This window comes from Homarus americanus, unplaced genomic scaffold, assembly GCF_018991925.1.
Source record: "Homarus americanus isolate GMGI-L3 unplaced genomic scaffold, GMGI_Hamer_2.0 scaffold45698, whole genome shotgun sequence".
In the NCBI taxonomy this organism is placed as follows: Eukaryota; Metazoa; Arthropoda; class Malacostraca; order Decapoda; family Nephropidae; genus Homarus; species Homarus americanus.
The window spans coordinates 4,530,126-4,553,740 of NW_024735554.1; the positions used below are offsets into that span (position 1 = coordinate 4,530,126).

The window sequence follows — 23,615 nt, forward strand, 5'->3', positions numbered from 1 at the left end:
GACAAAACAGTATCGTGCTGCTAACTTTGAAACTTCAATGTGACCCCTTAATCAAATGTCTTCTTTAACCAACATATATGGTTGCATATCAATTTACAGGACGAAAACTTTAATTTAATAAGATACCCTACTTCTTTCCTGGTGGATTATTCTATGAATTTGTCTTAGTTTGAAGACTATCACCCACCCATGAGACTTTTGATTCATGATTTCTCACTAAGCTTCCTCTCCTTCCTTCATTACCTCAAGTCGCTTATGACACACTCTACAAATTAAAGATGGACAGTTTTGAATTCTTTTACATCGTGAATTTTAAATGGAGTATATACAGTATATACACCAGCCGACTTGGTTAAATCTCTCCCTGGTTACACTTCTCGTGAATTTAAATTTGACGCCACGATTTCCATCACATCTTGAGTAAAAAGTATTTACTCAATATGTTTTCTTTTATAAACTCATGAATAGAATATTATTTTAGTTTATTAAATATTACATATTATAATGTAATATAATATTTGTCTACGGAGGTAATATAGGTTAGATTTACTCCTTGAAAAGCTGTAGGGGCGTGAGCTATCAACAAGACAGTGAGGGTCAACCCCAAGGGAGTTGTGTATTCTCGTAATATTGCCTTATTTTACCATATTATCGTACTCTTAGGACTTACTAAGCCTATGCATGGACTATAGCTATGAATTCTCTCCGGAAATGGTTCTACAGACCCCGGGTAAGTCGTGAAATAATGGAAAATAACGTTGTTTACATTGTCAGAGAAAGCAGGCAGCCAAGTGTGTCCTTGAGTCATGAGACGAACTCATTTCCGTGTCCACTAAAAAGTCTTTGTTGCATTATTATTTCTATTGATGTCCAGATGTCCACTTGTTCCCTCTCAATTGAACACCATTAAAGACCTGCCTATCACTTAATATCATCCACCAAGCTTTACTTATTAATTGTTGACGCTGCTGTCAGTAGGAAAAAAACCCAGGAGTAAACCTTATCAGTTGTGCAGATTCATTGCATAGATTATCACTATCATAATAAGTCTTCAAGATGACTTATACTCTTGTTATGAAAGGATTTACTTTAATACATAATTCAATTTTATCTTTAAATCTCAGGTGACATACAGAAGAAGGTTGAGGCTACAGTGTTTGGTAATGATGAACTTGTATGTCAATCTTATTCTTGTGACGGAACTTGATTTATAAAAGTGTTAGAAAGCTGTTTATGTGAAACACTCAGTATGTGTGTCTGTTTTGGTTGATCTTTGTAATATTGGAGTATAGGTGTATTCATTCTACTATGAATCAACAATTTCCTGTTTCAGTTTCAATATTTACTACTATGACTCAGCAAGTTCCTGTTCTTTCTTATGCAATGACCACAAGTCCAGACACAAACATTTTCAGCTCAGGTGTACAAAATTTTTAGTGGATTTCATCAGTTGAATCATCTAATTATTTACCATTGATATATTTTATTGTAAAGATACTATCACTTGTATATTTCACCATATGACGAATTATTTGAGCATAAGAGTGGGTATGTGACTGCATAAAGTACCATATCACTGGACCAAACTTTGTTTTTATCACTATTATACATGCTGCTACTGTATTAACAGCTCTGCCTTAACTAGACATGGTACTGTATTTAATATAATATATTTTTATATAAAATGCTATTTTACCTCTAGAGTAGCCCACATCTATTCTAGGTATTACACTTTATATACTGTATGCTCGTTTTTCTCCTGGTTTTCTTCCTGAGAAATATGTGTACTGTATTGTCAAACTGCTGCCACACTGGCAGTCATTTAATACAAAATTAAAAAGATACAGGTAGTATTCCCTGACTTATAAAAGGACTCTGTTTCTGAAAAAAAAATTATTAACTCGCTTCTTCATAGGTTGAGTCACATTTTCTGATAGATGCCTATTATAAAAGTTGAGATGAATTGCTACAAAAGAAAATCCTTCCTAAAACATCTTAAAATGTTACAAAACATGTTTTAATGAAAAAAAAATGGTGTACACAATGATTATAAACCAAAACTAAACATATAAAGTAAAATACATTCATTGGAGAACAAAATTTACCTGGTAACTGCACCAATGGTTGTAATTCAGGTGAGGCTCAGCCAAGACATACCAGTATGGTTTTAATTTTGGAGTGACATACCAACAGAGTCTGCTGTACTGTGCTGTACTGTGCACACACATTCTGAGGTAAATTTGCTTATTTTATATGGCTTTATTTGAAGAAGATATGCTACACTTATCCATTTAACATTGTATCCTTTCCTTTCACATGATGTCAAATTCTGGGGTACTAAACATATCAACATTCCCAGTCGAAATAATTTGAGTCAGTATCTTGCCACTGCTTCACATAGCGATCCTGTCTGCCATGATAACTAAATCACAACATGCATTTTATTTTCAGCTTAGTTAACATGTCGTCAGGATATTCACCAGTGGATCTGTAAACCTATACCGTATATACTAAATACAGAACAGAATGGGACTTACATATACATGTTTTTTATCATAGTCTTCACAATATAAGTAGCTAATCTTAGTTTGTTTTAAAACTTCATGAAGCAAAACCTTGTTAAAGTAGAATTTATTGATTTATAATTCATGATATTCATTTAAATAGTCAGGGAAGAGGGAAACCTGAAAACATACATAGTACAGTAGGTCAGTATAACAAATTTTACCAAATTGCAATGTATTTTTTTGTTCTTCAATTGAAGGTAAAAATAATGTCAGCAGACAAGTTATGATAATAATAGTTACCAGAACATTTCTGTTATAAATGACATTTTAAGCCAATTTTTAATCACATTAAATAAACAGTAGTGCAGTGGTGTAGCAGACTAATTATTCCTGGTGCAGTACAGTTGAATGATGTGTAATTGGATAAATCTACTTCATAATTAGATGAAGTTATCCCCCCCCCCCCCACTCCTTTCTCCCACTTACCCCATAACTGCATTGTGTTGGTGCCTTATGCTTGACTTAAGTGTTGGCTCTTATTTGTCTTACAGAAAGATGATCCTTCATTGATGGCACAGTTTTATTATGCTGACGATGAGTTGAACATGGTAGCTGCGGAGCTGGACAGTTTTGACGGCAGGAAGGACCCCGAGAGATGTACCGCTCTTGTCAACCAGCTCCGCCAGTGCCAGGATAGGGTGAGATTTAATTTTCATTTCAGTATTTATCTTTTTATGTTTTTTTTAGAATAATTACAGTATTACTTTTCAATGCTCCACCTTTATAAACCAGTTCTTCCAATCCAAGGATAGAGTGAGGTCTATATATACTGTATTGTTTTCTTTCATTAATACTTTAGTTATTTAATCCTGAGGTTTAACTCTTAGAGAATTATTCTTTAGTTGTATCGGCTATATCAGTAAGAATGATTTAATGACGGCATATGAAGGATAACTTGTGTGTGTGTGTGCATGCACACTTGATTCAAACCATCTGATTTTACAAATTAAACACTGATTATAACACATGTTAATATTCATGAACGTTAAGGGTGAATGAATTTTTGTTGATCAAAATCAACATCACTATAGAAGTTTGGAGATATATAATATTAATAATAAGATACATTATAATAAAAACCTGAGAGGTTGTCCCAATGAACACTTAACCCTCAGTATGACCACCACACTGTACCCTTTCCACACTAACCTGGACCATAAGCCACGCCTCTCTTCCATAGTAATAACAGATTGGTTCATAGAAAATTCAAACTAAATGGGTTCACAATTGATAACCTGACTTGTTATGATCTAAAATAATGTTAAATATCTGAACTATAAAAATTCAAATCATATCATGGCATTAGCACTTCAGAGAGGATGTTATAAAAATTTAGATATTTATTATAAAAGGTCAATATAAATACCTGTTTATACACACACAGTTTGGGGGGAGGTAAAATGCTCAGGGGAACCAACCAGATATTTGTAGCTATAGACGAGGGGTGTGGCTTATGGGCCAGGTTAGCGTGGAAATACTGTACTGTAGTAGGAAGGGCCAAGGTATTGTGGAGACACCACGGTGAGGATTTGGCTCAACCTGCAAATGTTGATGTCTTCTCAACTGATAAGGTTGGGTAGTCCAAGGTGGAAGAAGTTTCGGTTGTATGAGTATGGGATGTAGCTGCCAGGTGGGCTTCCCGCCAAATGACAGGTGTCGTCTAGTCTGTTGGTCAGTGTTGGGGTGTCCATAAGTGTGTAACCAAAACTAATGTGGCTGGAGTATGGATGATAAGTGGTTGCTTTTCTTTTGCTAACAGGCAATGTAAAAGAAAAGAAAGTCATAAATACTGTAATAGGAAACACTTAGAGAAGGTGGAGGATGAAATACCTGCATGTATTTACAGTATTGGAAGTACTGTACGGTACACCTGTGAGTGTGAAAATGGTGGTGGAATATCATCTGGTACAGGTGAGATGGAAGGGTGAGGACAGAGGATGATCTCGAAAAGAATCCCTAGCAAGAGAAGGTGAACTGACTTACCTTGTAGACAGCCATGTAACTTAGAGTTGGAGTTATGAGTGCTGTTTTTATGATATTTCAGGTCCTAAATATATGTATAGAGATGATGGATGAGATAATCCCTCGAGAACGGGCCAGTCGGGATTTTCGTGTGAAGTTCCCTGATGATGTCATGCAGGAGAACCTAGCAGGCCAGCTGTGGTTTGGTGCAGAGGTAAGGTACTGGGACACTTGTTCTTCTCTGTAGCACTGTACTGTGTTAACTATAATAACTACATATACAGTACTTTGACACTATACTATGTCATTATTGTGACAAGCACAACAAGTTCATTGCAGAAAATTAAAAACCTGGGAAGCAAGGATTATCAGCTGAGCTGTAGAGTTAGGAACTCCTTGTTGATAGATCACTGATGTCTACAAGAGTGTATTAACTTATGTTATAGGCATATATGTTCCTAATTGAAGTATGTAAAGTCATATACACTTTTAATGTGTTGATAATATTGTGTCTGAGTAATTCGAATGTTTCGTGTAATTAATGGAATAATGTTCAGATTTAGCTTTATTTGAGAACACATCAATGTATTTCTCATGTCATGGCTTTTAAAAGGATAATTGAAATAAATTGAAGGCTGGTTTAAGCGATACTTCAAATACTTACGGAGGATTATTGTTGCAGTGTTTGGCCGCTGGGAGCAGCATCATGAACCGTGAGGCTGAAAGTTCACGCATGAGACCGCTGGCCAAGGCTGTCACCAAGACCATTGAGACTGTCAGGAACCTCCTCAGAGAACAGGTACATAACATTGCTAGAGTTATGATTATTAATATTTATTTAATTATGTATTATTTAAGCTCTGGCCCTGACAGAGAGTCATGGGTGGATAAAAATATGTTTTTTCCCTCACTTTTATGATCAAAATCAGTTTTCACTATTTGCAGTAATAATGTTTTCAAAGAAAGTATGTGTCAGATATAGAAGGGTTTCTTCTTATTAGAAAAGGCATTAAAAAGTTCATATGAACACTTTCATTTATTGATGAAGGATTGACACTTATTGGGAACCGACATTGAAAGCTGATGATGCAATGAAAGGGTTTCCCAACAATGTTTTGTAATATGTAAACATAAGATGCAGGCTGTTTTTCTGGGGGAAAGTACATCTTATAAGCCAGCAAGTATGGTACTGTGATTTTTTTTTTTATTGATTTCCAAAGGTAAGAAAGTAGTGCTTATTTATATTCAGAATGCAGGGATTGTTTTAAAAGGCCTTTCATTGTCTGGGGGTCTAGGTGTCTTTCTAATCCTGCGCTTATTGTTAGTTACCTTCTGTACAGTGTATTTTAACCTGCTTTACACTTTCAAAACAAGAATTCAGTTTGCTGCTCTCACCCTTTTAAGTGAAAATACCCAACACTGTCTGAAATGTTTGCCAAAGAATTTCATGGGTGATGATCACATAAATGTAAGAGTCATCATTTCCTTTTTCTAAGTGATAAAAATAAGAACCCTTAAGAGTACAATACTGTCTAAGGTACATCATGGAGGACAAGTTTTAAGGAAATAGGAAATGATGACCAAAAGTAGAAAATAAAAAATTTCAGTAGTTTTATAAGAGAAAGAAGTAGTGGTGTAGCTCTCCCAGAAGTAACTGGAACATCTAAGAGGAAACTAAAGTCAGTCAAAGGGAGAATGTTTGTGGTACACCAGTTACCATAGTTGCACCAGCTATGAGAAAAAATGAGTTTGTTCCTCAAATAATGAAGGATGATTCTTTTCTCTTATAAAAGAACTTCTGTACCGGTAGTTCACTGGGCCAAGCTCAGATACTCATTGGGTTTCTGACATTTCAGTACTATTATTGTTTTTTGGGAAGTGTTGTACTTTTCTGCAGATTTAGTTGGAACTTCATGCTGTAGTATATACAATTTTTGTACTATGTAAGTATTGTATTGTTATGTGAATCAGGAATTAATTTTTCTCTCGTTTTTTGCAGTGCCTCAAACCTATGCCTGAGTACACAGAGAAGATTCGAGAATCTCTTAAGATTTTTGACAGATTTTTTGCTGATTTTGAGTTGAGTTATGTGAGCGCCATGGTGCCAGTCAAGAGTGTTGAGGAACACGACGTCCAACAGAATGTGGTTGTCCTGTTCTCGGAGACTGTTCAGAGGTGAGTTAAGTAATGAGACCAAACTAAATAATGTTTTATTTTATACTGAAAGACATTTATTTACAGCACTAGGCCTAAAGTTTATATATACCTGTCTTAATGGGAGGCATTGTCTGTCTGTTGGTCCATTAACTTCTGCTTCATAATAAAAGAGTTAACTTCAGTAGATGATTATTTTTTCATGAAGGAGACTCGATGGAAGTGAACCATATTCTCTGTCAAGGATCAAATGGACAAACTCAAAAACTCGCCTTAAAATTTCTAGACTCGACTTTCCTCATTAATTTTTTACTTTAACTTATGCTTTAATTCCTCCACAGGGCTCTCAAACTGGGCTTTACTTCCCAGGACCAGATTGATGATTATGACCCAGCGTTGATGTTTACAATTCCTCGCCTGGCCATTGTTGCTGGTCTGGTTATGTTTCCTGATGGCCCCTTGAACCTGGACCGGGAGCCCAGGAGTCTGTCAGAACTCTTCCGGCCGTTTAGAGTAAGTCTGTTGCTTTTGTCTTCATTCCTTTTTACCTGCTGATGGATTTCTCTCTCTGATCATCTGAGACTCCCATCATCTCGGCTGTCTTTTTTATTTATTTATTTTTTTGTATAATTTTATTATAAATTGGGGCATAATTGATGCCTACGGTAAAATAGATTTCTTTATTCATGCCAGTGAATTTAAGAGAAGTAAAAGTTTCAGGAATGCTTCTACAAGCATACCCTGCTTAACATAATACAGTACTGTCAGTACAGTACCTGCAATCCTGTAAAACATTTATTTATGTGAAATTACTTAATATGAAATAAAATTTACCACAGAAATAGATTTTTTGCTCTATAATGTAACAAATATAAGTAAAATGCACTTATTAACTATTTTTAATACTTTACATTTTAACGTACACTCGGTAAAAAACCGTCTTTACAATTGTTGTGAGAAACAAAATGACACAGTGAATGAAGTTTTTGATACAGGCCCATGAGGCATACTGTTATTGCAATGAACTAATTTTATACTACCTGTATTTCAATTGAAATAACTGAATTAGGCCTACATTAATAGGTAGGAAATATCTCTCAATCATGCCAACCAACCTTAGCAAGACAACACAATTGCTCATTTCCTTAAAATTGTTTTTTTTACCGAGTGTACCTGTGTGTACACTACAGTAGAAACAATAAAATGAACAGTTGAAACAAGTAAGCAGTGAAGATAAATATTAATATTAACTGTCAGTGGAGCAGACAAATTATTGGTATCCTTCACTTTATGAACCTTCAATATATGAAATTTTTTCATACAAATGTCCTAATTTAACACCTTTTTATTATTTAATGAAAGCTGCTCTCACTTACCTGTATATGTGTCGTGTAACCAAAAAAAAAAAACTTGTGAAGAGACCTTAGCTGGAGCTGATATTTAGTATTGCATTTAGCATATTGTACTTGTAATAATTGTTTTAGATACTGTGTCTTGAATGTTCTTCTTTGATTTATAAGACCTTATTTTTTCAAAACTCTGTCCTTGTAGTAGCAGGAAATTAGAAACTCATAGTTGTAACATACGACATATGACAGAGTTGTAGCTTAGAACGTTGGATGTTACGCTGTTTAATAACAGAATTAAACCTCCAGTAACTGCATTATTCCCTTGACTATAATATATGGTCCTGACTTAGTGAGACAGCACCTGTTGGTCATGTCCTTCAGTACTTGACACCTGAACTTAAAAAAAGTCACATGTGACTGCTGCAACCCCAGGTGACTCCAGCGACCCATAACCTCCATGCGACTTTATTAGGGGTAAAGACCCTGTGTCTGGGAACCGCTGTTTTACATATTTATAATCCCTTTCCTTTTATTTTTAATTTTTTCTAATATCTCTTAAGACATTGTTTTAGATCTAGCAAGAAATTTGATTCTCACAGCTGATAAGTTTAATGTATACTGTATACATCTTTTTCCAGACTCTCCTAAGCAAAATACGGGAACTTCTGTGGACGATGAGCACAAGTGAGTTGGCAGCACTGGAGAAAGCTTTATGCTCCATGGATGAACCTGATCCAAACACCTCACAGATTCCAAATGATGACAGCTTACCACCAAATGCATATGGACAGGCATCCTTTACCTCTGATTTTGTTCAAAAATTCTATGCTAGCTACCCATCATGTAAGTATCTCACTCCAGAATTGAGTACCCTTTACCAACCTGGAAAGAAACCCGAACGCTATGAACGAAAACGAGAACGGACTTCTGGAAAAAGTAGAGGATCACGCTCCAGAGCCAGACAAGAACGTCAGAGTGAGAAGTTTCTTGCTCGCCTTAATGCCACTGTAGATGAAAGGCCAAGAGCACGTCGCAGATCACGCCGTAGTCACTCCCACCGCCACCATCAAAATCCCCCTCCTCCTCCCCCACCAGATAGTGACAGTGGGGAAGAGAGTCATCATTCCCAGCGCAATCAGTCAAGAACGTCATCTCGTACTGAACGTCAGCAGCAGCCTCACCATCAAAACATTCCTCCCCCACCTCCACCCCCCTATGATCATCAACACCATTATCAGCAACACCAATCAGACCATCGCCACCAACACCAGCGACAACACGCTCACCGCCCCAGACGATCGAGACACCAGCCCGTTGATAGAATCAAAACCATCGCTTGCTCTTGTGGAACTGTTAATGAATATGAACATGGGTATTTTGATGAATCCCAGCAAGGACCCCATCAACCTGACACTCACTATAATGCTTCTCAGGTTCATTATGAAGTGACATCAGTTCAGTCTCCTATTGCTCATCCCCACTGTAGCACTGCCTCAACAAATTGTGATAGTCTGTGTGATAGCGTTCATGTAACTGTACAGGCCGACAGTAGATGGGGGGAGGCAGGACCTTCTTATGTTAGTGATTGTGTTAGTACTATAGAAGGGGTGGACCGGAGCACCCTCTCTCCTGGTTCTCTGTCTGAAATTCAAGATAATGAGAACAAGGATACTGAGGCTCTAGCAAGTGCCACAGCACAACTGTGTGTTTTTGATGACACTGGTTGCTGCATATTTTCTTGTTGTGAAATGTGTGGAACTACTCAAACATTTTCAGGTCATGACCAGAACATTTCTATAGACAGTTCAGGTAACCCAACTGTTGCAGACAAAATAAATCCCTGTGAATATGCTGAAAAAATATCAGAGATGGAGAAAAGAGAGTCTGTTCCATCTGAAGAGGTGCATGAACAAACAATAATAATTTGCAAAGAAATATCTTCTATATCTTGCACACGAGAAACTGGCCAAGGAAATTATCAAACTCCTGGTCAGACAACCACTTCAGCTCCTGTAGATCCTGTTAGCCCAGAGAGTCAGAGTGGACGTTATTCAAGTGGATCAACATCACCTTATAACTCTGGTGCTGAAGATGATGAAGAAGTAGCCTTGGCTCTTCAAGCAGCAGAAGTTGCTGCTACTTGGAGGCCTCGTGCAAGGTAAATTAGTTTATTGCTGAATACTTTCAATGTTGATTTACATATTAAATAGTTGGATAGTGATGGGAGTTACTGATAAAGTTTTTTACCAGAAATTTACTTAATTCAGAGTTAATGCAGACAAATGTAAATATAAAAGAAATTGTAAAAGTAGAAAGCATTTTATGTCTTGCAAGCATAAAGGACGCTAATACTTGTTGGGACTATTAGTTTATAAATAGATAATCAAATATACTTTTTAAAGGAAGGAGATCATTGGATATGAATACTTAAAATGGTATAGATAAAAGAAAAATTGGTGATATTGTTTTTCAGATTTTCTGATGCTCAGGATTTGATTCATCGTCTATTTGTGTGCATCTCTGGTGTTGCTGATCAGCTGCAAACAAACTATGCCAGTGACTTGAGGAAAATTCTTAAATGTGTGTTCCTGATGAACCAAAGTCCCCCAGAGGAGCCACCGAAGAGTGAGGAACCCGAATGGTCTGCGTCTTCCCCAATACATTCCTATGAAGATGATGAAATTGCCGAGAACTCCATTGGTGGCAATGGTTTGTTGAATGATTCATCACTTCGCTTTATTTTTATCAAGTTTCCAATTTCACATACGCATGGCAGCCAGAAAGGAGAAAACACATACGTATTCTCCTTCATACATCATCGTTTGCTCAGTCTTAGTGTTGTGAAGGTTGTCATCTTACAAGTTACTCTGCTTCTACAGCAATACCCCAAATCTGGTGTACCCCTGTTGCTTCACCCACCAGCAACATGTCCTTTCCAAAAAATCTCTTGAAACCATGTTGTCTTCTCATTTGTGGTCACTGCTGCTTCTTTGATGTCCATCCCATTCACTTCCATCTCCTTGGTCTTTCTCTCATCCACCACTTGAGTAGACGCCTGATACCTCGTAGTTTTCCTCATCATATTTCTTCATTTCCTTTTCCCTGCATCCAATTTACTCCATTTATTGCTCTTGCACATCTTATCTATTAATTCTTATTTGCTCCTTCTTCTTGCATCTCCATGCTTCATATTTATATAATGATGTTGGCTCAACCATTTCCTTGCTGAACCCAATCTTTGTTTTCTTTTAACACAATTTTTTCTCTTAGTCAAATATAATATTAAGTGGCATCCCATAGTGAAAGAGTTAATACCCAACTGGTCCCTTAGCTCGGAGTAGGTTCTCCTATCCCTCAACATCACAACATCACACATCCATCTTACCATTGTCATTTCAGCTTGGTCAAGACTGTGTATGTTATCCTCTTTAGCTGCTCATGCTTCACTGCCTTATAGCAGCTCCCTTAACTTAATCCATTTAATTTTGATTCAAAAGAATTTCTGTAAATAAATAATTATTTTTAGATAGTTTTCTCCCCATAGACTTCAGGTTAATCAGAGTTGCTCAGACCTCGCTTTATTATAAAAAAAGGGAATTTAGGAATTATGGTAATCCTTCATTTATATCTTGGCCATTCTCTGTTGAGGTGCAAACAGTTTGAGAAATGCATTGTGGATTTTTGGTAAATGTTTACAACAATTATGGCCCCAGTTTGACTTGAATATTTTATTGGGTGCTAAAATCACATTTAGTGATTGTTTATTCTTGCTACTTATCACCCAGTTACCCCAAGATGTCCACTATCTGGATTTTTTCATGGACCTTTTACTTGCCTATGTTCTTATGGTACTGAGCATGTCATTTTTATTATCATAATGGGAAACTGAAAATCCCATATATCATATTTAACGAGTTGTTCTTTTGTTTCCACAGACTCGGAACGGCTAAGTGTTGAGAGTGCTGAGGATGCCCTTGTTGTTATAGGGACTCCTGAACATCGCTGCAACTCACCTGTAGAAACTACAGAGGATCGGCCCATGGGGGATTCCCCTCATTCATCTTCTCATTCATCACCACACTCGTCCCCACCATCATCCCCATCAGCTATTACCTCCTCAATATCTCCTCTTGCTGCACCCCCAATATCTACCTCGGCTTCATCCATAGTATTACCCCCACGGGTGATGCAGTCATCTCACATTTCTCCAGCAGACATCCCCTTATCTCCGACAGATACATTTCCAGCATCAACATCTCCACCTATGTGTCCTCCGTCCATACAAGTCCCAGCTGCCATCTTTAATGATCATGCTCTCATGCAATTTTCAGAAGTTACTCAGGTAGGAGTAAGGTCAATATAGTACTGAGAATATGTGTGTGTGTGTGTTATTTTTTATAAATTCTGTACAGCATAGAGCAAGTTTGGTAAAGAAGAATACAGGATTCAAATGGTAGATAAGGCAGTTGCTGTTTGCAGATGGTACTGCCCTTGTAGGTAATTTAGAAGGGAAGTTTCAAATGTGAGTGAATGAATTTGGAAGAGAAAGGTGATGGGGAGAAATATATAGTTCCCTTGATGTCCCACACATTAATAAGAATGGAGGAAAGATAATTGAATAGATGATAAGATGTATATTATTGAAGAAGGAAAAGGAATGCTCATACTGAAGTGAGTTCTATATACTCATTAACACTTATTTTGCAGGCATCCATCCCTCCAAATGTTGAGCTGCTTCCTCCCACACAAGTGCAGCATGCCGAGTCTTTTGGTATCACTCCTGACTCCTTCACTCTGTCCCCACAGGAGCAGGTAACAATCACCAACTCGTATATACTTCTTTGTTTTGCGTGGAGGTGCCATAGTTGCAAGCTTATCAGTACTACCCATGGTATTATATCATTATAGTACATCTTTGTAAGAGTCCCAGAATTTTTTATTAATTGCTGGTTATTTTAAGATGGACTGTATTTACACCTGGTAGATTCATGTCTCAGGGAATAAGCTTTAAAGATATACTTACAGATCACAGATTATTTTGGCTTGCAAGCATGGTTTTGATCCCTTCCTTAGGTACTTAGTCCAGGTGAGAATTCTGTATAACTTTGATTTAGAGTTGGTGTAATTGTGAGTCAGGTTTAGTTGAGGCCAGATAGCTGATGTATAAATGTGTGTCAGAACCACTGTAATATGAAGCCTTAGAATAGGTGTAATTCAAAGCCTTAGGGTTGGAGTAATTAAAATCCTTTGTCAGTGTAATTCAGATCCATAGTCAATCCAATTCAGATCTGCAATCATTGTAATTCATATCAAACACCTTAAAATGATTTTCTATCATGAGATGCAAGTTAGATTGAGTGATACAGTACTCATAGGTCCACACGTTAATAGATGTGTGCATTCTGATTAGCTGACAGTTTCATCTTGGAAATTTAATTTTCTTGCTGTGGTCATACTCCAACAGAGCAATACCTGTACATGCTTTCTTGCAAACATTTCCTTGCAGTCAATGGGGTCTCGGGATGGCGTTGAACTAGTTTCACCGAGCAGTCCTAGAGAACGAAGCAATGAGTCAGGTCGCCGCCGCCGCAGGGTTCAGGAACCTCCAGCTTGGGTACCTGACCAGCAAGCCCCAAGATGTATGGCCTGTGGAGCAGCATTCACCATGGTTCGCAGACGTCACCACTGTAGAAATTGCGGAAAGGTTTGTATATACAAACTTTGTTCATAAAAACAATGCAATTGATTATACCTTCCTTCCAGGGTGTTTTGAAGTTAGACACAAAAATGTGATATAAATTAGAAAATAATTTGTTGCAGGTATTCTGTGCACACTGCAGCCAGCACGCTGTGCCTCTGCCTCACTACGGGATCTGGAAGGCTGTACGCGTGTGTAATGTCTGCTTCCTCTACTATGTCACCTTTACCACAGAAACTGCAACGCCCTCTTCTTGACCCAACCACCAAAGCAACGATGATCCCCATCGCCATTACTGCCAATTTCACAGCCACCGGCACGGTAGACAGCATCACCAGTATGAAAGACAGCAGTACCAGTATGACAGACAACACTCTCACCATCATCTCCATCACTACAACTATTACCAACACTAACATTGACCAATATGATCACCGTTGTGGTTACCCTTAACCATAGTGAAACGTACAGAGGCTGTCTATGGAGACTTCCAACTAATTAGCTCAATCAGTAGAATCAACAGATACCCAACTGATAGACTCTGCACTTTAATTTTAGCACAGTTACTAACTAATAAAGCCTCAAATGATTGCCTTACTGTTTGACTGTTAATGTTACCAAAGGTGTCTTGCAGTTCATTATGAAAATTTTTAATGTAGTTGTCCACAGTGAAGAGGATTTTGACTTAGTCTAAGTGTATTAGTAGGTGTGTGGTAGAGGATATGCTGTACATTGGATACCATGTATCTCACAATTTAGAATTCAAACTGTTGTTAATAAAATGTTAGCGAGTCCCACTGGCTGGGTCACTGCCATGTGTATAGGTTACTTAGGTTTGTGGCACAACAGCACTAAGACAGGAATTTGTTTTTTAGTTGCAAAATAGACTAACAATTTTATACTTAGTAAGTGCACTTGATCACTTTTTTGTATTTTCTTTTTCTAGTTGTGTATGGTCTGTAAGTACTGTAGTAAGGTGTGAGACTCCTGCCTATGCTGTAGTTAGTTATTTTTTCTTCAAATTGTTATTAATAAATTACAAGCAGGACTGATTTGAGGGTTTTAAGAAAACCACATTGCCATTATCAAACATAGCTTATTCATCATTTTATTAATGTTGGCAGGTTGTCCTAGTCATAAACCAGTTTAAATAGTCATACTTGTGACATAAACAATGGGTTAAATTAAAAGGTGTATTTTCTTAACTTGGATAGTGCATGTCCACTGTCCTGCTGTGCTTCTGAATAGAATTGGTGGGGGCTAAATTTTGAATGTACAAGGATATTTGCATGAGCCACCCTTTTGTGTAGTGGTGTAGTGGAAGACTTAATCATGTATCTATAGATTAACAAATATAACAGAACAGTGTTGAAGTGGTTCTGACCAGTTGTAACTCGACTGCAGTCGTATCTTAATTTTGCTAAGCTTACATTTCCTGTAAATAAGTCACCATTTCTTATTTTTTTAAAATGTCATTATTTTGGGGGAATTTTGGAGCCTTTTAATAATCATCTTGGGGTATTTTCTGAGTAAGAAAGAATAATAATACAAGCTCTTCAAAAGATTTATTATGAGATGATTAAAGTTAAATGGCCTATTTTGCTGTATGCCAAAGCAAATCAAATGAAGGCAATAGACTGTAGTGTGAACATTCTTAAGACACTTTCTTACAAAGGAAAAGCTAGACAGCTAATGCCTTTTATAGGTAGTACAGTTTCTCTCTCCACAATTTCTCTTAAGTCCCTCTGCTACTAGTTTAGTTTGGGATGGAATTATTCTCTGTCTTTGTGGTTTGGTCTTCATTTTTGCCCTCAATATTTATCAGAAAAAGCAAAAATTTCTTTTATTTTATTAATACACATTTAATATATTTTACCGGTGGGTGCATAAAAGTGTATAATACATCAATTAAAGAAAATTATCAGAATAGGTGAAGGGGAATTTAAAAGTCAAAGTTAAATTAATTTGGCTCATGCATAGAAGATGAGGACAGACACTGTCTTCCCACTTCTGTTCTAAATACTTTTCTTTATTTTATGTACTGTAAATTCTCATTCTTGTGGGGGTTAAATTCCTGGAGAATACCTGGTAATTAGTTTAAAAATCTTGAGAAAAATGGGATACATTCCAGGACCTGTATTTCTTCACTCCAGCTCACTAAATTTTATAATAAAACCCAACTGTCCTTAACATGAACATTTTTGAGGTTATTGTGTATATTTTCAATGTTTCAGAATGAGAATGTGGTCCAGGCCAGCCTTGTTTGGTAGTCTCTCATGGTAGTGTTTGTCTACCTCACACTTCCAGGTCTTCTTCACATATCACATATAGTACTCTCCTAGTGTTTTTGATATTGTGTGATTATAATAGCTTCTGTTTTTACATATTCATTACTAAATGAAACTAACATGGCTGTCAGTGATGACACTTGATCACTCATGGGAAACTAGTTTTATTAAATTTATTGCTGTACCATATTTACACCTGATGCTATATTTTTTTTTCATGATTTATGTAAATACCTAATTTTAGTTTGGCTTCATTCAGGACAGAATCCCCCATTAGTAACCTTGACAGTATTACATTTTTCACTCATAACTCCTAGCATTATGTACAGTATAGCAAAGCAGTATGAATGGATATTACAATCATTGGTTAGTCACAGCTTTTCAAATTGTGATTTTGGGGTGTATTGTATACAGTACAGTACTCCATGTACTGTATATTGAATAATCTTTATGTTGAGAAAGAGTTTACAGAAACCTTTCCTATAAAAAGTTAATTGCTAATTTGAGAAATTTTGCAAATTATAAGGAAAGTCGAAATTCTATACTGTAGTAGGTAGCGATTTAGTAAACATGTTGGCTGTGATTCAAGTTTGGAAATTAGGAACACACTTTTACTCCGAGGATGAAGAACTTACACTATTTTGTATAATTATCTCTTGGAATTTTATGTTGTAGATGGTACAGTGTGTGGATAAGTACACATTTGCCACTACAGTGATGGCACCGAGTGTTCTTATCTTTGCTAATACTGTACTGTATCCTGTTTGCATTATCATTAATAGATTTAACAATTCTACACAAACCATGAATGATAATTTCCTTTACGGTATTTATTATTTTTAACATTACTAAATACTGTAAGGAGAAAGTCACCCTACTATGGTGTTGTCAGTACGGGCATTCACAGTTGAGTTTCATAATTGGATGTGTACTCTCTTAAATTTAGGATATGATTAAGAATGTATATGGAATATTTTAATTTGTCTTCCCCCTTTACCTGTTGTTTTTACTATATTATTGTACCACTATTCTTCCTCTCTCTCTTTGACATTTCTCTGCCCCACACAATTTGTTAAAGAAGTACTGAAGAGATAACTAGAACCTGGTTATTGTTTCTTTCCAAAATTCCAGACCACAAAGTAGGTTACTGTACATCATTATTGAAAGACCAATGCCATTAAAAAAAGAAATGGTAACGTGATAGTGTACTAAAGAAAATGTCAAGCTGTATACTGTACTGTACAAATATGCATATCTATCTCAGTATCCAGAGTAATATTATTGTGATGGGTAGAGGGAGGGAGTGAGTGCAACTCCTTGAATTTTAGAATTATTAAATTGAACTTATTAGCATCATTTATGCCGTAGTTTGTAGTCATTTCAATCACACAGCAATACCATCACTTATTATTCTGTAGCTACATCAATAACATGATATACTACACTTTTTCACATATCCGTTGAGACATTGTTACATAACTATTTGACAAATTTCATAACCGAATGACAGAACACATATCGAATGACAATCTAAAATAACAGTTGGTCGTATGTCATTCTCCAATTGTTACATTCTCAAACTATATGTAGACTGTCGGTTTATTGTTCACATCTGTCAACTTCATAACTTATGTCAATCACTTCTGTTAGCATGAACGAACAGTTATTTTAGATTATCATTTGATATGTGTTCTGTCATTCGGTTATGAAATTTGTCAAATAGTTATGTAACAATATCTCAACGGATATGTGAAAAGGTGTATTTAGGGCAATAAGTACTTTTTTTTTCCTTTTTTTATAGAATCATTTTTGATTCATATTACTGAACTCTGTTAATCTTGTTGAGAATTTCTATGGCACCATCTAGGTGCAGAAGTTTGGACTTTCTTTGGATTTGGTTTACTTAAGGAAAACTTTGCTTCACTATCATTACCTTTCTCAGATGTGATGTAGCTTTCTTTATCAGGATATCAGTGTGAGGATAGGTCAGGTCATTTTAGAGAGATATGATATTAGTAATTGATTCTTTTCTTTAAAGCTGAAATTTGTGGTATGTTTGCATAAGAGTGTGTACAGTACTGTATATGATGCAGGTTTAGTTTACGACTGTTTTGTCACTAGTGGAATAGTTCATTTGGTTTATGAGATTGTTTATAGTGAACATAAGTTGTCATCATGGCACTTATAAGGACTGTACGTATTATATTATGACCATTGGCCTGGGAATACTAGTAACCTTTTCCTCTGCAGAAGAATATCCCATGTTCATAAATACAGGGAAACAATATGTACATTTAAAAAAGTAAATTCACATTTTTTTTATGTTGAAAAATGCATACCTGTATGGGGATTGTTAAGTACAGTACTATTTTTATGTTTGGGATGAAAGATCATAGATAATGGCACAATCCTATGTATACATTTGTTTTAACATGTGTATTTTTCCATTCTGCACAGTACTGTACAGTATAGCAGGATTATGTTCCTGGGTTCTCCATCAACCTGATGGCTGGCTACCACTTTGTGGAAGTTGCCCAGCAACAACTGAGGGATTTTCATAAAGGACATGCATATGGTTGTCAGGCATACTATTCATGCACAAGGAGTATATTCTGACGACTTTAACCTTTGCATACCACCTCACTAGTCACAAAGATCACAGGTCATATAGACGTTGCACAGCACAGCACACGCAGGACATGCGTGTTTCTCTGAACGCAAATATAGTTATCTCAAATTAAAATGTTTTATGTTACTGCCTTGTATATTTGACAAATATTTCATATTTGAAGATATTAGCAATATTTGCTTGGCAGAATTCTCATAATGTTTTTGTTGTACAATAGTTGTCATCTCATTTTGATTTGTAGTTGTGTAAGATTTAAAACTTTTTTTTTTTTTTAGAGATGGCACAGATAATAATTGCTTGGGTTAAGAATTTAAACCATTAGCTTCCACTGGAAGAAGTCATTCATGATTTCCATCTTTGTCATAGTCCATTTCAAAGTGCTGTTCTTGCTCATTATTATATATTACTGTAATACAAATTTAAACAATGCCTTTGGATATTTATAAGTCAGTTTTTACTTTGGATTTTGTTAGCTTCCAGTTATGATGGTAACTTTTAACCTATTTTTGTTTACCTGCCAGTCATGTGACACACTGGCCAAGCTCAACACTTCAGCAACTGGTCAGAAATAATTTTGGCTGTGCCCAACTCTTTAGTTGTTGGCTACAAGACAAAATTTATATAGCTTAAGCCTTTTGCCTGTTAACTACCTACTGTATTAATATTGTAAAACACTGCTCAGTACCCATTAGTTGCCATGTTAATTTAGCTCCGTATGGATGGTCTTTGTTCTTATTCATTCATGTATGATGAATGTGGTTGCTGGATGTACAGTAATTATTTTTCTGTCCTTTTTTTCTCCCAAATATGTGATGCAGGATGGAATATCTAGTATGTATCAAGGAGCCAGTTGGAATATGATAAAAAATCACTCGAGCAACATCAGTGGATTCCCTTGTGTGTTTGTACTGTATGTACTTCATCATCTTAACCCTCTTACTTGGACTCTTTATAAGAGAAAGATAAAATAAGCCCCAGAGACCCATGACAAACTGATGTATGTGAATATTTTTGTCTCTTTTATAGGAAGGAATAAGTTGTTCAAAGGATATTTTTAATTGCAGTTCTGGGATATGCTTTGCTTTTTTTTTCTAAATAATTAAGGCTGATATGTGGTTGTATGAAGGTCATTGCAATGCACAAATATAATTAGTTGTATATATATATTTGTATACATTTATCTCTGTATATCTTAGTCTTTGATATTAGAATATGGAATTACATTGATGGTTATGTTGGATGTAGCAATATGTTTTTTAAGTTGAAATATATAATTATTAAAACAGGTTAACTAGTTTATGTAAGTGTACATACAGACTTTGTGATAACAGATTAGTTCAACTTCTTATAGGTGGCTAATATAAGAAATCTGGAACACTTAGATGTGCAATAGATAGCCCATATGGTGTACAGTACTATAGTGGTGCAATGTCTTGTAAACCTTTAATGAAAAGAAATATATATATATGTCTTGGGACAGTAGATGAAGAATTATCTGCCTGGTATGTCATTTAATTTGGGAAGGAACATGTATAAGTTTTTGGTCAGCTACTGCTCTTGGTAAGTTTCCAGAAGCAGATGTGTAATAATCTTATTACTGTTGTTCCATAAGGAAAGTTCTCATTGGGTCTTCATTAGCCTCTATTGTTATGGATAGGAGAACTGAAGCTTATTTGTCTGATTGTTACCATGAAGACCAACTTGTAAACAGTAACATAATGACCACCTTCTGCTTACTACCACAAAAACAAAATTATTATTTTCTTTAAAAATGCAAACTTGTATTATGTTTTCAGGCATCAACTTTGATTAAGGGAAGAACATTATAAACTTGGAAGGCATTTGATATTGAAGTTTGTTATTGTACATCCTTTGTGTTCCAAAATACAGTACTGTTTATTGTATCACAAAAGTTTTTTAAGTTTAGTCGACAGCTGTGATGTATTAATTCTAGCTTGTTTTATTGTCTTAGTTTTCCATTTTGTAATTAAATGGTCAACAAATTATATTGGACATTCCATTTTCTTTCTTTTTTTTTTTTCATCATTATCATAAAACTGTAATGGTTCTCTCATTTACTTTTTTATGATGGTGATTTCCTTATCTTCAAGTTTTATTGCAGTGAGGTGACCTTTTTAACCTTCAGGCTCCTCTTTATTTCAGTGACTACTGTCTTGATTTTGTTCACTAAGAACTGCCAAAAGATCATATTAAGTGTCAGTGGGATTTCACTTCATTAAGTCCTTCCTTGATCTTTGTCACAGTTATCTCACTAGTCAGAACTGCTGTGAGGCATTTTCTTGTCCTCCAGGACCCCACTGTTTATATGACTACCACCATCCTGGAACCTTAATGTATTGCCCACTGCAGCTCATAATACTGTAGTATGTGCACATTAAAGAGAGAGCATAAATAGTTACTTGAGCATATTTGAGTTAACTTTCATGCAACTGTCCCTTAAATACCATATAACAAGGTTCAAACACAAATATGGAAACTTTTTCCATAAATTCGTGATTTTCCATTAAATTTCTATTATTACTGTACAGTACTATGGAAAAAGACAAAAGTTGGATCTGTACTGATACATACTGACTAATGCAGTAGAAAAGATAACTAATGTATATTGAGGGTGTTGGTGCTAGTGGCCACCTTTTACACATCTAATCCCCAAACATTTTATTTTTAAGACTAATTTATACACCGATTTTTGCAGTACATAAAGTAGCTTCAACTCATACGGTACGTATTGTACGTATATAAATTCAGTGCAGTTTTAAAAGCGACTTGAAATTTGCTGGGCTAGAGGATTAACAGTCTTTGTATATGTTGTGTGCACCCTCGTTTTGCGCGGATTTTTTATTTGTGGTTTTGACTATTGGCGGATTTTCATCAGAAATATATCTTCATTGCAATGGGTATTACTGACTTCATATGTGGTTGAATTTTGCTTGAAATTTTGCTTCTCTGTCTGTGTTTTGTGCTCGAAAATCCCATTTCTCCAAAACATCCTTCGAGAAGTGGTGACAAGGGCGGTAACACACCAAAAAAGCCTAAGATATAAAGAAAAGTGTTGACTTCAGTAGAGAAAGTCAAAATAATAAAGAAAATTTAAGGCGAAATGCGCTAGGGCGTATGGGATGAACGAATCAACAGTTCGCTGCATTGAAAAACGAGACAAGACATTGTGGTGCCCCCAGGGAACCTGGTAAGGGCGCTGGCGCCCGCAGAAGCACTCCCACAGTCAGTGGCGCCCCCAGGGGCCCTGCAAGACAGAGGGGGGGCAGCGGTTCTCCCAGGGACAGCGGCACTTGCAGAGGCTCTCTCAGGGACTATTCATTTTCCCGCCAAATTACAGCCAATAGGAGCAGAGAACAGTCAGTCAGCACAACACACCAACTAATGTTTTCCTGTTGGATATTATTCTCCATTACCTACTTCAGAATGCAATGACACTGGAAATGTGGTGGGCGGTGGTGTATTTATTTAACCTAGAGCTGTAAATAGCGCCAAAATACTGCAACCAGAAGCATTCCCAGGGACAGTGGAGCTCACAAGGGCCCTTCTAGGGGCCATGGCGCCCCCACGGGCCTTGCCAGGGGACGGTTGGTCCCCCAGGGGTGGAGGCGCCCCGGGGGGCTCTCCTGGGGAAAGAGGCAATCCCAGGGACCATCCAAAGGACGGCAGCGCCCTCAGGGACCTTTCCAGGTAGGGTGGCACCCCCAGAGGCCCTGCCAGGAGCGCTGGAGCCCACAGCGGCCCTCCCAAGGACAGGGGCGACCCCAGTGGCTCTCCCAGGGGCCCTCCCGGGGATGGTGGTGCCCTCAGGCGCTCTGCCAGGTTTAGTGGCACTCCCAGGGACAGCCGAGCGCCCAGGAGCCCTTACAGGGACCGTTGTGCCCCAAAGAGCCCTCCCAGAATATGCAGCGCTACCAGGGGCCCAGCCAGGGGTACTGGTGCCCTCAGGGGCCCTACCATGGATGCTGGCTCCCCCAAGGGACCTCCCAGGGGTGCTCGCGCCCTCAGGGGCTCTCTCAGGGACATCTGCACTCACAGAGGCCCTCCCTGGGACAGCGGTGCTCCCAGGGTCCCTCTCGGGGGTGGTGGTGCTCCCATGGGCTCTCCCAGGGACAGCAGCGCTCCCAGGGTCCCTCTCAGGGGCGGTGGCGAACCCAGGGGCAATGCCAAAGACAGCAGAGCTCTTGGGGGACCTCTCAGGGTCGTCGCCGATCCCAGGGACCGTACCAAGGGTCTCAAGGGCCCTATGGCATGCTTGTCCATCGTGCCATATATTACATACTTCCAGCTTTTCCTTACTTAACTGTGATTGGTGGACTATTCATTTTCCCGCCAAATTACAGCCAATAGGAGCAGAGAACAGTCAGTCAGCACAACACCCCAACTTATGTTTTCCTGTTGGATATTATTCTCCATTACCTAATTCAGAATGCGATGACACTGGAAATGTGGTGGGTGGCGGTGTATTTACTTAACGTTGCTTCTCCCAGAGCTCTAAATAGCGCCAAAACTACTGCAACCAGGGGCCTTCCCAGGGAATGGCAGCGCTCCCACGGGACGTGATAGGGGCTGTGACATCCCCAGTGGCTCTCCCAGGGACATTGGCGCTTTCAGTAGCCCCCCCAGGGATGGCAGCGCCCGCAGATACCCTGCCAGGGATGATGACCCAAGAACATCAGCACTCACAGGGGCCCTCCCAGGGACAGCAGCGCTCTCAGGGGTCCTGACAGGGACGGCAACGCCCCCAGGGGCTCTCCTAGGGATATTAGCGCTCCCAGGGTCCCTCTCAGGGTCATTGGCGCCCCCAGGGGCACTGCCAAGGTCCGTACCAAAGGTCTCCAGGGGCCCTCCCAGGGATGGTGGTGCCCTCAGGGGCCCTAGCAGGGATGCTGGCTCCCCCAAGGGCCCTCCCAGGGGTGCTCGCGCCCTCAGAGGTTCTCTCAGGGACAT

General features: G+C 37.9%; 2 protein-coding genes across 2 annotated transcripts; one reads left to right on the top strand and one right to left on the bottom strand.

The window, feature by feature from the left end:
- Positions 1-579: 579 nt before the first annotated feature.
- On the top strand, positions 580-17,123 carry LOC121871425 (lateral signaling target protein 2 homolog). The gene is made up of 12 exons (XM_042373706.1): positions 580-730; positions 3,059-3,205; positions 4,612-4,743; positions 5,212-5,328; positions 6,529-6,704; positions 7,025-7,196; positions 8,671-10,190; positions 10,506-10,741; positions 11,968-12,374; positions 12,740-12,844; positions 13,539-13,736; positions 13,853-17,123. The coding sequence occupies exons 1-12, from the start codon at positions 695-697 to the stop codon at positions 13,985-13,987; spliced, it is 3,381 nt and encodes a 1,126-aa protein (XP_042229640.1). The 5' UTR covers positions 580-694; the 3' UTR covers positions 13,988-17,123.
- A 5,089-nt stretch (positions 17,124-22,212) lies between these two features.
- Positions 22,213-23,615, bottom strand: LOC121871318 (mucin-1-like). The gene is made up of 2 exons (XM_042373538.1): positions 23,314-23,615; positions 22,213-22,909 (listed from the first exon to the last, which is right to left on the bottom strand). The coding sequence occupies exons 1-2, from the start codon at positions 23,613-23,615 to the stop codon at positions 22,213-22,215; spliced, it is 999 nt and encodes a 332-aa protein (XP_042229472.1).